The following is a 16,808-nucleotide window of genomic DNA, read 5'->3' on the forward strand; positions in this document are numbered from 1 at the left end:
TTAGGTAGAAGTTTATTCATTATATTCAAAATAATTAAGATATCCGATCCGTCAGTGTGGACGATGCTAAAGGGCCCCTTGTTTGAACTATTTACATTTTAGTCCCCGAAGGCATCTCTAATCGCAAGTATCATGGCGGGCGCACGTTGCCGGTATAACGTCTACCAACTTTATCGATTTACCTACTTGAAGTCGACATTATATCTAAATTTATGTTGGAACATAACAACAAAATAAGTCAAAACAAATTGTGTAGCGTTTATTATCATTTTATTCAAAGTAATACACTTTCTCCAGTTCGTCAAAAATTCTATTAACTTTCCAAAGTATATGTGCAGTTAATGATGATTAAACTTTCAAGATCATTTTCCGTTTCGTATGTGGTAATGGGGCGTTGATGCTTTGATATGTATTTGATCATTTGCTCCCACACTATCATTTCCATAAAAATAATTGTTATGACCATGGTGATGAAATGGGCATTCACTAAAACAAATAAGAAACATCGAGGATATTATTGTAAATATTTTCACACATATGAATAAAAGTTCAAGCATACAGTGACTACGTTTTCAACGATTCACAAGAAAAGCTTTGTTTATAACATGTTTAAAGTTCATACAGGCAGTCATAAAGATCTATATTAAATAATTAACTTATTTTAACATAATCAAATGACCAAACAAAATTACTATTGACCATGTTCCTCACAAAATGTTTTTAACGAATCAAAATTTTGCTGTAAGTTTAAGTTGAAGCAAATGTTGATCAATTTTATATGAATGAAAAGATTAAGCTAACATACGTATTAACATCTCTTCTAACCTAGCATACTCAAGCCGGTACCAGTTCGTAAGTCAGGCAATTTTACAAGTTACGTGACACTAGTCACGAATGCAATCGATAATGTTATTCATCCAAAAAGGCAGTATTGAGTTTGTTTTTCTTTCCGAAATATACAAAGATGACATATGCATATATATACATTAACAAATTACAAGAAACAATTAACTGAATTTTTCAACGATTCAGATAGAAGAGCTGGTTATAACATATTTAAAGTTCATATAGATAATTATATACCTGACACATTCAGATCCGGTAAACATTTGTTGTTCAGTTTTCGAAATCATGAAACGAAGGGAAAATATTCTACATGTTCATTTTTTCTTAGTACTTTAAACATAAACAACACAATATAAGCAAATAGGCACATTTAACATCGTTTAACAAACACACACATACCTATAACATACATATAGTAAAATAATATATAGCACAATACTTGAATTACATTGGAATTAGTTTTATCATTTCCTACAGAAATGAATATATTCTAGAACACTTTTTTGTATACTTGTTCAATATTTTCTAAGAACTGTTAGACACTTATTTATCTTTTTATTTCTTTTGCTTTTTGTCTTTTCTTTTTTCACAGACAGAAAAAAATATCAACATAGAAGCATAGTTACAAATGTAAATCCTTACATAAACCTAAAGTTATATATATTACAAGACTTGATATTATTTAAATTTATTTTATCATTTCGAACAAACAGGGATGAATATTCTACAACAATAGTTATTTATACCTTTTCCATCTTTTCAACTAAATGTAATACTTTTTTCAGTCTTCATAGACATACACAGCACAATACCACCATATAGACACATATAGCATAACATAGTTATACCAACAAAAAAAGGAACTACATTTTCATATCTATAACACATAAAGTCATTTATCGGTTTATTTATTTTTCGTTATTACTTTTTATTGATCTTTATTTGTTCTTATTTTTTAAAATGTACGTCCATCATTTAAAGTTATATATAGCAGAATACTTTTACAGCATTTCAAACAGCGATGAAAATATTTTACAACATTTTATATATAAAACTGTTTCATATTTACAAAGGAATTTATGACACATATTATTTTTATTTTTATTAATAAAAAAACATTCTTCATTTTCATAGATTTACACAGCACAATGCCGACATACCGACACATTTAAGATTTTTTTTCCATATCTCTTTTTATAATTTTCATAGACAGAAAAAACTCCAGTAAACTCCAAAAGCACGAGAGAACAAATTAACATTTCTTGTAAATATGGAATAAGTTTATATAAAAATTATTGTAATATAATTTCACCTCTGTTTGTTCGAAATTATCAAACTTATTGCAAAGCTATCAAAGTATCGTACTATATAACACTTTGATAGGTATGTATTTATTTGTTTAACTATGTTAAATGTGTCAATATGTTGGTAGTGTCCTGTGTATTTCTATGAAAATGAAAAAAAACATTAAAGGAAAATAAGCTCCTTTCATTTCTATGTGCAAAAATGGTATGAATTATGCATAACAAATGTTTATAAAAACGAAACCCAAATAATTGGGAATATGAAAAAATAAACAAATGTCTCTAATATCTTTGTCATGTAGAAAGGCGTATACAAAAACTGTTGTAGAATATTTTCATCTCTGTTTGTTAAAACGATAAAATAGCATAGCTAATTCATATGCTATCAAACCTTGTGGTATAAATATGTATCACTGGTACAGATATTTAGTACAATCTGTCTATATGTTGATATTGTATTATTTATGTGTATGAACATGAAACATAAATAGATAAATGAGTGTCGAACATTTTTTAGCAGATGTTGAATAGGTATATATTAAAACTGTTTTAAAAATATTTTCCTATCTGTAAGAAACGATAAAATGTATTTCAATGCTATCAAATTATTGACCTTTCTATCACTGAATTAGATGTACAGGTATGAACATTTGTATGTAGGTACGTGTGTGTGTTTGTATAACAATGTAAAATATGTTTATATACTGAAATTGTGTCGTTTATGTTTGTGAAAATAAAACCAAATGTGAAATAGTAATAAAAAAACAAATTATAACTAACATTTCTTTGTAAATATGGAACAGGTATATATAAATAAAAACTGTTAAAGAATATTTTCATCTCTGTTAGAAATGACAAAACTAATTTCAATTTTAAGACAAATTAATAAGATCGCTTCATGATCTTGGTGCCAGATTTTCCAGCTGCAAGCTTTCAATGCCTACCATGCCTTAGATCTTAATTGAACTACATACTTTACTGAATTGGCGGGAGACAACACGACGTCATGACGTCATTTCAAATTGTTTTGGCGTCTGCTTTATTGATATTGCCATTTCCTACTGACGTTCACTGCAGATTTTTTTTTATAACGAGAACGCGATTGTTTTCTAATTTAAATTTACTGACCAAACAACTCGACAAGTATAATATGGAAATGGTTTGAAGGAACCACTCGCATTATCACTAAATTTTCACAATGACATTCAAGCAAAAATGATGAAAATGGTTTGTTGATATTATATATGTAGACTCCCTGAAAAAACAATTTCACACCAGAGGAAATAGTTTTTACGGTATAAGAGAACAAACCTAAAGATACATATCAGCATTTTGGTAAACGTGTTTCGTGTCGTCTTTGGCAACAGGCAAAGAAGATCAGCAATTTTAGTTATAATGACAAATACAACTACTTAAGACGACATATGTACATTTGTATATGCCATAAACTGTGTTCTGCTGTAACAGTATATCAGTTGTTCACAGTCTTCTACTAAATGGACGCCATAATTGAACGGGCATGTCGTCCACATCGACGGAAAATCAGAACTAGAATAAAACTTATGATAATTTATTTCCAATTCTTTTAATTCGTACCAGTTGGTCGTTGATGTTTTAACCTATATCCGAGCGTGATGGGGCCCAGAACGAGTTGCTACACTTACGAAAATTATTTCATGAGTACGTTTCCTCTTCTTACGAAATGTTTGATTTTGTTAAGAGTACTTACCAAACGTTGTTATGAATAAAGTTTGTATAGAGAAAATCAGAAACTGTTTCAGCGTATGTCACCCATTAGTTTTGTTTGTATGTGTTTTACGTCCTATTAACAGCTATGGTCATTTAAGAACTTGCCAGTTTTGTTGGTGGAGGAAAGCCGGAGTTCCCGCGGAAAAACCACCGACTGTTCCGTGTAGGTCTCGAACCCGCGACCCATTGGTGGAGGGCTAGTGGTAGCAGAATGTCAAACATCTTAATCACTTGGCCACCGTGGCCCCCACCTATTAGAAAGCAACTGACAATAAATGAAGTTAACAAACGTTAAGTTTTTCATCACAAAACATTGTGACTCACCGAATATATGTCTAGAGACTTGATTGAGGTTCCTGATCTAGACTATCTAGTCCTCACGGCCTGTCATGGCAGGACAAAATTCCAAGTTTTCCAAAAGTGGGTAATATTACTTGTTGCATTATCTCTTCTTTTCCAGGACAACATTAACTGTAGTTTCACATCTTTTCATGATCATTTTATTCATGTTACATTTCTGTAGACAACGTAACGAGCCGTGTTACTTCCTGCTGTAGGTATGATTTTTGAACCTTGGATCTACAAGATTTTATTAACTTTTCATAAAGGATTTGTTTAATAACAGCTGTATGAATATTCAAAACTCAGTTTTAATTAGATCTATTATAACTATAGATCTAATTAAAACTGAGTTTTGAATATTCATACATGAAATATGTCGGGGCCTAAAGTCATCACACGTACAATATCTATGGTTTATTCAAGTCACACATTTTTCACACTGATTGTCTACATTTACATTCACTTTTCATCCTGTACAAATTCTCTCCTTCTTTATCATATAACAGTGCCTAGGATACTAATGTTACATAAAAAAAGCACGCACACACAGAAATAATATTTTATTTTTCAAACTGGAAACACATTTTTGAATATAAGTCTCTCAACATAGGAGTGAATTATTACATCACATTATCCATTTATTGCCCTGGTAGTTGGGAAATATGAAAGTCTGTCACATAAAAAAGTAGGTAGATATGAAAATTGGTCTTCTGAATTGAATCATATTTCTCAAATATACAACAAATTATATAGCGCCATATCTAGCTAGCATAGGCCACTCTAAAGCGCTTTACAGTACATAGATATACAATTTTATATAGTCAATACAATTAGCATATATATTAAACTATATAATATTGAGGAATTAGCATGAGCTGCCTTATCAGGCGCTAACTACTAGCCTTTACCACCTGGCTAATATCTGTGTATGCCTGTGTGTGTGCTGGAGATGTATTGTGTTCTGTTTGTAGAGGGACCGTGCTTCCAACGGAATCATTTATAGTGTCACCTCACCTGGATGCAACAGCACAGATACCGCAACACCCACCCCACTTTGTCTGAATATTCCATGTGTACGGTGACTTCGGGGATCGAACCCCGGCCACCTGCTTGGAAGGCAAGAGTGTTAACCACTCGACCAATCCGCCCATGGGGTTAGATTCACTAGCCTTCATATATATATTTCCCGTAGGGAAAATAATTCACCTCAGGAAAACAAAATAACGTCTCCCTCCCAGCAAGGCATAGGGTTATCATTATACCTAGGTAACATCATAAGTTTGTATATGTTGAAGAAGGGACATTTCTGCATAACACAATGTGAAAGTCCGAAGAGAGACACTAGAGACACAGGGAGATATGTGATGTTTTGTCTTCTGGCCATATGAGTATTAAACTAATCAGTCACACTATGAGAAATATGAGCCATTTTTGTACCATCATTTCACCTATTGTTAAAGTCTGTGGCAAATGATATGAGAGATAAGCAAAATTTTCTATCCAGAATTATCGTTCCTAACCCTCATTAACTGTGAGCGTGTGTAAGGGTCTGGGTAGATATTGAAATAAACATACTACGTTTAATGGAAAATTATCGTCATCATAACTGGATAATGCTTTCAAGCATGACCGCCTAGATATGGAAAAAAAGCTGTGCAGAAATCTAAAACACTTACTCACTATTCACAAACGAGTTTTAATCATGGACATACGAATCGTATTTGAACAATAATTTACTTTCTACGTAGCCATTATTTTACCATTTGCGCATAATGCATCCATGCTGCGATATATTTTAATTTAAAACGTTCAAACGCCAAAAATATGTATCTTTCAATAAATCAACATTCACATTGTCTCGCATTATATCCTACAATCGAACAGACTCAGATATACAAGAACCATATACGTGTACTGCCATTATATACCCATCATTTCGTAGTGTCTTTTATAAGTTACAGTCTAATAATCACAGAATCGAATCTCGCATTTCTCTCTTTCTGCTGTACTTTTTACCGATGAACATATCTGGCATAGAAGGCTGCCTGCAAGCCCCATATCTAAATAGAGAAATGAAATAAAAATAAGAATACATACATTTAGTCACACAATCACCGCAAAGAAAATAAATATTTGCCTTTAGGCCATTTATAATCAAGCAATTCACACACTTTAAAATTCCATCTTAAACTGAACACAATTTGTTATACGATTCAAAAGAAGTATTCACATTAAAATTTCATTAAAGTTGTATGTTATATTTTGAAGTGCAATTACCAACAGGGTCAGCGCCTTCTTCCTTCATTTCGTACTCTTCAACAGAAAGAGACAGGTTCCAGTCTATTTCAGAGTCCTTCTTGTTAAATGATTCATGTTGCATAGGTTTCTCTGTTGTCGGTTGTATATCTTTGTCACTTTTCAGACGTAAATTATGGTATGTCTCCAGTTGTTTAATCTGATCTGTTGTTGTTTGTACATTTTGATCCGTTTCCGGTTGTACACTATGGTCTGTCTCCAGTTGTTTACTCTGATCTGTTGTTGTTTGTACATTTTGATCCGTTTCCGGTTGTACATTATGGTCTATCTTCAGTTGTTTACTCTCGTCTGTTATCGGTTGTATATTTTGGTTCTTTTCCGGTTGTGTATCATGGTCAGTTTCCGGTTGTTGATTCTGGTCTGTTATCTGTTGATATCCCCTACGTGAAGACAATCTTTCGCACTTCCAAAGAATGAAGTCAAATTGACCTATCGGATGATAAACGAAACATGTCAAACAACTTTGTATGGGGAGGACATTATAATGGTTTTTTTTGCATTCTTTTCCAAATCCTACGTTTCCATAAATTGTATCTTGGCTGACAGTTAATTATTCGTTTTATCAAGGTTTACAATGTTGCATGCTTAACTGATAATGAAGCGTAAGGTTTGTAGTGAAAATTAGTTTTACGGAAAAAATATTAATGTTTAGCATCAAATATAAAGCAAATGCTGAATGACTATAATATGACTGTATCTAGACAAATATGCAATAGTGCTTGAACCGATATTAACAACTGATGCTTAAGCTGACACGTGGACACGTATAAATCCCTCAAATTGAATCACCTTTAATGCTACACCTGTGAAAAAGGGAGGATTAAGTAGTGTATGATGGTGTCGGTAAACCAACGTTAAAGATGTCATGCTTATGCTAATGAAAGACAGTGTAGCTCATTTTTTACGTTAACAATGTTAACATTGTCAAATTAAAGCATATACAAAGACCTGGTTACAAAAGAAGACAGGGATAGAATCAGTTTACAATGTACTTACACATCACATAAAGTTGGGGAAGGTCGTCATCGTCAACTCCATCGAAAGAATTTCTCACCAAGTTATGCAATGGTGAAAATAAAGATTCCTTTTGTCTCTCCGTCCGGTGTTGTTGGTCATCATCATCACCAGGAGAAATATCCGATATCAAAACAGTTTGAATGCGACTTTGCACTCCATCAATACGTCGACATGTGACTAATGATAATACTAGATAAATAACAAAACCCATAGCTTTAAACATAGTCCCCATTCCTCTAGCCAATGTCTCGCCTTCAAGTCAGTATGTCTTTAACTTAGCGATGGAAGTATTTATAAGTACAACTGAGCCTGCAGCATATAACATGTGATGGGTTTTTCTTTGTAAATTTCCAACACATGAATAGTGAAAACATTTAAAAAGTAATATTCTCTTCATAGTTGAACTACATAACCGGACTAAATGTAATTTAGAATGAGATATGATTACTGCGTTCCGTCACAGATTCATTTGTGTAAAACATGAAACAGGTCTGTAAGGTTAAGGAAACTAGGGTTCTAGGTGCATACACGTGCGATTTGCCCTGTTATTGTAAATAGACATAGAATGTGCCACTACCTGTCAGAGTCGTGTGAACAAACAGCTGCACCAAAGCCCTGACAACATTCCTCACAATATCAAAATGTCGCATATTTTGTTTTAAATTCCGTGTTGTATATTCTAACCCACTTCTTCTTGTGCAGATAAGTAATGCTTCAACACCAGCATATAACGACACAAACTACCTTCCTCTGCTAACTAGTAAGTCTTTGGGTACATCAGTTCACTCACGTGTAGTGAGCAAGCTTTGAGAAATAAACAATAGTGTTGTTATCATCTATGCACCTCTCCACAGATTTAAATCTATAATAAGTTCATGTGTTTATAATTGGTAAATTACATAATCATTAGAATTCTGATCGCTTAACCTAAATACTTAGAAGATCCGATCGTTTTCATTTTATTTTGAAATGTTCGATTTTTGTATCTTGAAATGTTAGATATTTTATTTAGAAATTTTACAGTATTTGACCAAAAACGCTATCAATCAGTTTCTTGAGCTACGGTTTCCGTGTTGATATTTTTGGTAAAGATGCGTTTATACATTTCAAAAGTGTAAGGTTTACATATTTTTGATAACTTTACACTCCAACTTTATACGGTTGTTATGATTTTAAACTGTTTAAAATGTGTGGACTTTTTTAACAGAGGTTAGAAATCAGTTTAATTCTCTACTGAGTCGTTTATTCTTATAAATAAAACTTAAAAAACGATTATAGCAATTATATACTTAATGGGGGTATTGATGGCAGTTACATACTCTCTACACATAACATCAAAAGTCTAGTTGGTAGTATATACCGAGCTTATGACCATAGAATAATCCTTTATAAATTTGAGCTTAACTTCTTGTTAGATCTTGAATTATGAAATAGGTTTTACCAACTATTAGAAAAAAGAGTAATAACAAGTTTTTTATTAAGCACATGCAAAAACTATTTGAATGACAATACGTTAATTAATGTAATTAACGTCTTATTGTTAAAATGCATTTTCAGCATTATGGAATACAAATGTGAGAATCTGTCGTGTTATTGGCTCTCACTTTTCAACACGGATGTTACAGAAGGCTGTTTCACAAGGCGGAAATTGAAGAGAACAACACGTTCGTGAGAAATTATTAATAAAGTACGCATATAATTTGCACTTAAATTTTACTGAATTCCTTTTTTAAAATCCATTTGCGTGTCATTATGTGTATTGTTATGTTAAACAGAATAACATCCTTGTCCTCCCTATACTTTATATCTAGTGGGCTATGTAAAACAGATTAACATCCTTGTCCTCCCTATAATTTATATCTAGTGGAAAGTGTTTTCTGTTTTAAGGCTTCTAATTACATGAAATGATGGCATACATGTGCAGCAGCTAATCTGTTATACACTATAGTTGGTAGTGTTACCTTTTAATTCTTTTTCGTCAAATCATTTTAATTAAAAAAAGTAAATATCACAATAAATTTGGCTAAGCCTAAACGACTAGGCATATATCAAGACATGAGGTGACAGCTAGTGCACTACGAGAACCGCACTTTTTTTTAAAGAAACGGGTAGACAGAAAGAAACGGTTTATTGCAATTGTATCTACTAACGAGACGTTGAAAAAGGTCAGCGACACAATAGTCTTATTCGACATTTCTTCTATTACAAACACGAATCAACTTTTCTGGTCAATACAGGTTTCAGTTAGGCAACGGATATTATTCAAGACCTTACAATTCCTTTAAAAAAACCCATAAAGCAAATAGAAAAATTGAAAGAATTTAACAAGAAATGCATGAACTGCATGTTATATTTTTTTTTGTAATTTTCAGTGGTAGCCAAAAGATGTTAATGTAGCGTTTTAAAGGGTTTTATTTATTTATACTGAATTACATACGGTTCGGAACACGTTAGACATAGATTTAGAACTCTTTTACCTTTTCAGTACCACTGACAACCACTAACGGATAGTGCAGTAGGATGTTGAATTCGTTAGACTATTTGTATATACAATGTACAAACAAGAAATTCAAAAATATGCGTGCTTCATTTTCGTATTTCTAATGATTATATCAAAATAATTCAAAGAAAAATATTCAAGTATGCTGCCATAAATTGGCTAGTGCTTTCCTTTTGAGAGGTCAGTCTATATGAAAAGATACCTTCGTCATTGACCATGGCCCAGGGATCATTAAATAATATTACACATAATTTGTACTTTGCCATTACGTATGACGCAACTTTCCATTAAGTTATTTGTGATTGGTTAAGTCAAAACTTAAGATTGTTTCATGATCCTGGGGCCCGATTTTCAACTACAGGAGTTTTATGTCCACAATTAGACTTAATGATCAAGCCTGATATCTAAATTGAACGACATAGTTAACTGAATTAACGGGAGACAACACGCCCGGTATCACATGTGCATAGTAAACTTACCCTTCTAAAACACCAGGCTGTGGTGGTTTATGATGTAATTTTAACGGGGTTTTTGCCCACCTTTCTTCATGTTGCCAACTCCTATTATTAATAATACTAATAATGATTCGATGTTCTTATATACCGCTTTATCACAGCCTAGTTCTAAGGTCGTCTCAAAGCGATTCACAAATTATTATCCGTGGTTATAGGGCCTTTGCAACCAGCCAATGTCATTCTCAACTCCATTGGGAGCATAAAGCCGGTGCTGCCATTTCGGCGCTCGAATCTAGCATTCAACAATTCTAGCAATGCCCAACCACGTACTCATTTACAACTGAGTAGACTGGAACAAGCGGTGTAAAGTATCTTGCTCAAGGATAAAATAAGTGCCGTGACGTGACTCGAACCCGCAACACTTCAGTCTCGAGCCCGGCGTCCTACCACTAGACTTCAGTGCCTCCATGTTAACGTTTACCACTGTTATTTTTATAATAATACCGAGCTAGAGATTGTTTTCATATTTAACTTAACTGACCAAGCTCGACGAACATGATATGGAAATGGAAGAAAGGGGGAACACTTCAATTATCAGAAGGCATGGACTAAATTTTCACACGGACTTACACACACGCAAAATCATGGTTTGTGGATATTGTATACATGTATATACAAACACAAGAAGAATCGACAAAGTGTCACACCAGAGGCAGTTGTTGGCATGGTATAAACATTTTGGTAATCCTGCTCAGTAAATAGATAACAATCATCGAAACGTCACAATGAAACACTAATTGACTGTGAAACGATTTTTTTTTTTTATAATCCATACTACCCAACCTGAGAAAAATGTTAAGAAATAACTATTGAAACCTGTAATAGGATTTCATTAAGAGTAGAGAGTAATACTATAGAGAAATTCAACAAAACTAGTAAAAAGGGCAAATAAAACAACTTAAGAAGACAGATAGATATGCCATACACTGTGCAGATGTAACCTCTCTTCAGGAACACAGAAAGGACAGGATATCAGTTGTTCACAGTATTCTACTGAATGGATGCCATAACTGTACGACCGTTTCGTCGACATTAACAGGGACAACAGAACTAGAATAGCGATGATATACGTGACGGAGACAACAGAACTAGAATAGCGATGATATATGTGACGGAGACAACGAACTAGAATAGCGATGATATATGTGACGGAAACAACAGAACTAGAATAGCGATGATATATGTGACGGAGACAACAGAAATAGAATAGTGATGATATATATATATATATATAGTTCTGTTGTCTCCGTCACATATGTGACGGAGACAACAGAACTATAATAGCGATGATATATGTGACGGAGACAACAGAACTAGAATAACGATGATATATGTGACGGAGACAACCGAACTAGAATAGCGATGATATATGTGACGGAGACAACAGAACTAGAATAGCGATGATATACGTGACGGAGACAACAGAACTAGAATAGTGATGATATATATATATATATATATAGTTCTGTTGTCTCCGTCACATATGTGACGGAGACAACAGAACTAGAATAGCGATGTTATATTTTATTTCCCATTCTTTCAATTCGTACTGGTTGGTCGTCACGAAACCCAAAGATGTTGTTGTACTGATAAGTAATTATTTTCGTGAGTACATTTTCTCTTCCTATGAAATGCTTATTAAGAGTACTAACCATATGGTGTTATGAATAAGGTTTGTATGGGGAAAACCAGAAACTGTGTCACCCATAGGAAATATTCATCAATTAAATAGGTGACTCACCGAATATTTTTCTTAATGTTTACTCTAGGATTCCCGAGATGAATAAAATCTAGAGCTTTTCTCTAGTTTATTATATTGTATCACTGTATAACATAGCTTTGAGGTCTGACATAGTAAGCACATCGATGTTCAAACACTATCTAGACCTCATAGCCTGTAATGAAACACCAAATTACTGTTTTGCTCCAAATGAAGGTATTATTGCTAGTTGCATTTTTTCTTCTTTTTCAGAACCACATTTACTATAGTTTATAAGTTTGCATAATACTTTTATTCATATTACACTTCTGTAGACAGCGTAACGAGCAATGCTACTTCCTGCTATATGTATATATTTTTTAATCTGGGATCTACAAGACATTGTCATCGTTCCTTAGTCATTATTACTGATCTAAATAAAACTGAGTTTTGAATATTCATAAATAATATATGTCGTAACCTAAAGTCATCACACGTACACAACACAGGTGTTATTATCGATGTTTTATTCAAGTCACATATCTTTTCACACTAATTGTCTACATTTACGTTCGCTTTTCATCCAGTAAAAATCCATTCTGCTTTATCATATAACAGTGCCTAGGATACTTAAGTTACATACATCATTTTTTTCACACACACACACAAATTATATATTTTCCAAACTGGAAACACGTTTCTGAATAGACGTCTCTCAACATTGGAGTGACTTATTACATCACATTATTCATTTATTGCCCTGGTAGGTGGGATATGTTAAAGTCTGTTACATGAAAAAGTAGGTAGATATGAAAGTTTGTCTTCTGAATTGAATCATATTTCCAAAGGGGTTACCTTCCAGGGGCGTTTCTAGGATATTTGAAAGAGGGGGCGTAAAATCAAATCTTTCGCCGAGCGAAGCGAGGCTAAAAAAAAATGGACCTTTTTTGTGCTAAAAAACATAAGATAATTGTAAAATGCACTAATGTAACGGTTCCTGACTTGGACCATGTATATTTTATAGTTAAAGTGTCAGGGTTTGACATTTTTTTATGCCGAATTCTCTCCATTAATTGTCTATGGTATATCAATATGATTGGATGGATGTTAACAGCAGTAGACCAATAACGGGATTCAAAATTCAAAATTTTACGGATCACCCATCGGATGGGGGAATCAGTATAAAAAGAAATAAGAGTATGTGTTTAATTAATGAATATGATAAATTGCCATATTCAATACAATATAGGCAGATTACGATAGGTGTTTTTTTGGTTTTTTTTGAAAAGGGTGGGGGGGGGGGCGTACGCCCATTACGCACTCACCTGGACCCGCCCCGCCTTCACTAGCCTTCCTATAAATATTTCCCGTTGCAAATATAATGCACTTCAGGAGAAAAAATTAACGTCTCCCTCCCACCAAGGCATAGGGTTATCATAATACCTGGGTAAAACAATAAGTTTGTATATGTTGAAGAAGTAACATTTCTTCACAAACACAATGTGAAAGTTCGAACAGAGACATCAGCTACAGGAAAATATGATGTTTTGTCTCCTGGCCATATGATTATTAAACGTAAACGAATCAGTCACACTATGAGAAATTTGAGTCCTTTTTTCGCCTATTGTTAAAGGCTGTTGCGAATGATGTTCACAAATGATAGGGGAGATAAGCAAACCTTTCTATTCAGAAATTTCGTTCTTTACACTCATGTACTGTGCGAGTGTGTGTAAGGAACGACAACTCTGGGTAGAGATTGAAATAAACAAGCCTTATGGTCACATACTAGGTTTAATGGATTATTAACGTCATCATAACTGGATATTGCTTTCAAGCATGACCGCCTAGATATGGAAAAAAAGCTGTACAGAAATCTAAAAAAACTTACTCACTATTCAAGAACGAGTTTAAATCACGGACATACGAATCGTAATTGAACAATAAATTACTTACTACGTACCAGGTATTATTTTACCATTTGCGCATAATGCATCCATGCTGCAATACATTTTTAATATGAAACGTTCAAACGCGAAAAAAATATCTTACAATAAATCAACATTCACATTATCTGGCTTTATATCCTACAATCGAACATACTCAGATATACAAGAACCAAATACTTGTACTGCCATTATATACCCATCATTTCGTACTGTCTTATATAAGTTACAGTCTAATAATCACATAATCGAGTCTCGCATTTCTCTCTTTCTGCTGTAATCTTAACCGATGAACACATCTGGCATAGTAGGCTGCCTGCAAGCCCCATATCTAAATAGAGAAATGAAACAATAAATACATTTAGTCACAGTATCACTGCAAAGAAATAGATATTGCCTATAGCCCATTGACAATCAAGTAATTCACACACTTTAAAATGCCATCTTAAACTGAACACACTTTGTTATACAATTCAAAAGAAGTATTCACATTACAAGTCATTAAAGTTTTATGTTATATTTTGAAGTGCATTTACCATCAGCGTCAGGGTCATCTTCTTTCGTTTCGTAGTCTTCAACAGGAACAGACAGGTTCCAGTCTAGTTCAGAGTCCTTCTTGTTGAATGCTTCATGCTGCACAGGTTTCTCTGTTGTCGGTTGTATATCTTTGTTACTTTTCAGACGTTTATTATGGTCTATCTTCAGTTGTTTAATCTGATCTGTTGTTGTTTGTACATTTTGATCCGTTTCCAGTTGTACATTATGGTATATCTTCAGTTTTTTACTCTGATCTGTTGTTCTTTGTATATTTTGATCCGTTTCCGGTTGTACATTATGGTCTGTTTCCAGGTATTTAATCTGATCTGTTGTTGTTTGTACATTTTGATCCATTTCCAGTTGTACATTATAGTCTGTCCCCAGTTGTTTACTCTGGTCTGTTGTTGTTTGTACATTTTGATCCGTTTCCGGTTGAACATTATAGTCTATCCCCAGTTGTTTACTCTGGTCTGTTGTTGTTTGTACATATTGATACGTTACTGATGGAACATTATGGTCTGTTATCTGTTGATTTGACGTACGTGAAGACAATCTTCCGCACTTCCAAAGAATAAAGTCAAATTGACCTATCGGATGATAAACGAGACATGTCAAACAACTTTGTATGGGGAGGACATTATTATGTTTCTTTGCATTCTTTTGTAATTCCTACGTTCCATAAATTGTATCTTGGCTAACAGTTTATTCATTTTATCAACGTTTAGAATGTTGCATGCTTAAGTGATAATGAAGCATAAGGTTTGTAGAGAAAATGAGTTTTACAGAAAAAAATATTAATGTTTAGCATCAAATATAAAGCAAATGCTGAATAACTAGATACAGTCATATCATAGTTAAAAATGCAACAGTGCTTGAACAGATATAAACAACTGATGCTTGAGCTGACACGTGGACATATTTATATCACTCATATCGAATTACTCTTAATGCTACACCCGTGAAAAATTGGATCATTTGGTAGCGTATTATAGTGTTGGTACACCATGGTTAAAGAGACCATGCCTATATAAGTGAAAGAAAGTGTTGCTAATGTTTTACGTTAACAATGTACAAAGACCTTGTTACCAAGGAAAACAGGGATGGAATGAGTTTACAATGTACTTACACATCACATAAAGTTGAAGAAGGTCGTCATCGTCAACTCCATCGAAAGAATTTTTCACCAAGTTATGCAATGATAATAACATCGCTTCCTTTTGTCCCTCCGTCCGGTATTGTTGGTCATTTCCATCACCAGGAGAAATATCCGATATCAAGACAGTTTGTACGTGACTTTGCACTCTATCAATCCGTCGACCAGTGACTAATGATAATACTAGATAAATAACAAAACCCGCAGCGTTACACATAGTCACCATTTCTCTAGCTAATGTCCCGACTTGAAGTCAGCATGTATAAGTTCTGAGCCTGCAGCATATAACATATGATGGGTTTTCCTTTGTAACTTTCCAATGTTACATGAATAGTGAAAACATTAAAAAAGTTATGTCATCTTCAAGGCCGAATAACATAATCGGACTAGATGCAATTTGAAATGAGAAATGAGTTGTGCATTCCGTCACAGATAGGCTGTAATTGTGTAAAATATCACTCATGGGTGTAAGGTTGAGGAGACTAATTAATGTGCAGACACACACAGAATGTGCCACTACCTGTCAAAGTAATGTGAACAAACAACTGCGCCAAAGTCCTGACAACATTAATCGGAATATTAAAATATCGCATATTCTAACCCCCTTCTTATAGTACAGACAACGACACGAAATGCCATCCTCTGCTAATTATTAAGTCTTACGATACATCAGTGCACGTTTATTGGGCAAGATTTGAGAAATAACCAAGCCTTGTGGTCAACTATGAACCTCCACACTGATGCTGTGATGTGTTTTATATATTGATGGAACAAACATACATTAAAGTGATAACATTCTTATAATGTTTGTCTATATAGAAGCGGTAACTTCAGCTCAAGATTCGATCGATTTGATGTTTTTTTTTTTGTATTATTTTGTATTATAT

General features: G+C 33.6%; 2 protein-coding genes across 2 annotated transcripts; both read right to left on the reverse strand.

The window, feature by feature from the left end:
* Positions 1–6,104: 6,104 nt before the first annotated feature.
* Positions 6,105–7,806, reverse strand: LOC110455334. The gene is made up of 3 exons (XM_021505415.1): positions 7,554–7,806; positions 6,519–6,986; positions 6,105–6,301 (listed from the first exon to the last, which is right to left on the reverse strand). Exons 1-3 carry the CDS (start codon positions 7,804–7,806, stop codon positions 6,204–6,206), a joined length of 819 nt encoding a protein of 272 aa, XP_021361090.1. The 3' UTR covers positions 6,105–6,203.
* Positions 7,807–13,592: 5,786 nt separating this feature from the next.
* Positions 13,593–16,386, reverse strand: LOC110455309. The gene is made up of 3 exons (XM_021505373.1): positions 15,895–16,386; positions 14,768–15,355; positions 13,593–14,562 (listed from the first exon to the last, which is right to left on the reverse strand). The coding sequence occupies exons 1-3, from the start codon at positions 16,145–16,147 to the stop codon at positions 14,465–14,467; spliced, it is 939 nt and encodes a 312-aa protein (XP_021361048.1). The 5' UTR covers positions 16,148–16,386; the 3' UTR covers positions 13,593–14,464.
* Between the last annotated feature and the right edge of the window lie 422 nt (positions 16,387–16,808).

Source organism: Mizuhopecten yessoensis, unplaced genomic scaffold, assembly GCF_002113885.1.
Source record: "Mizuhopecten yessoensis strain PY_sf001 unplaced genomic scaffold, ASM211388v2 scaffold8195, whole genome shotgun sequence".
NCBI lineage: Eukaryota > Metazoa > Mollusca > Bivalvia > Pectinida > Pectinidae > Mizuhopecten > Mizuhopecten yessoensis.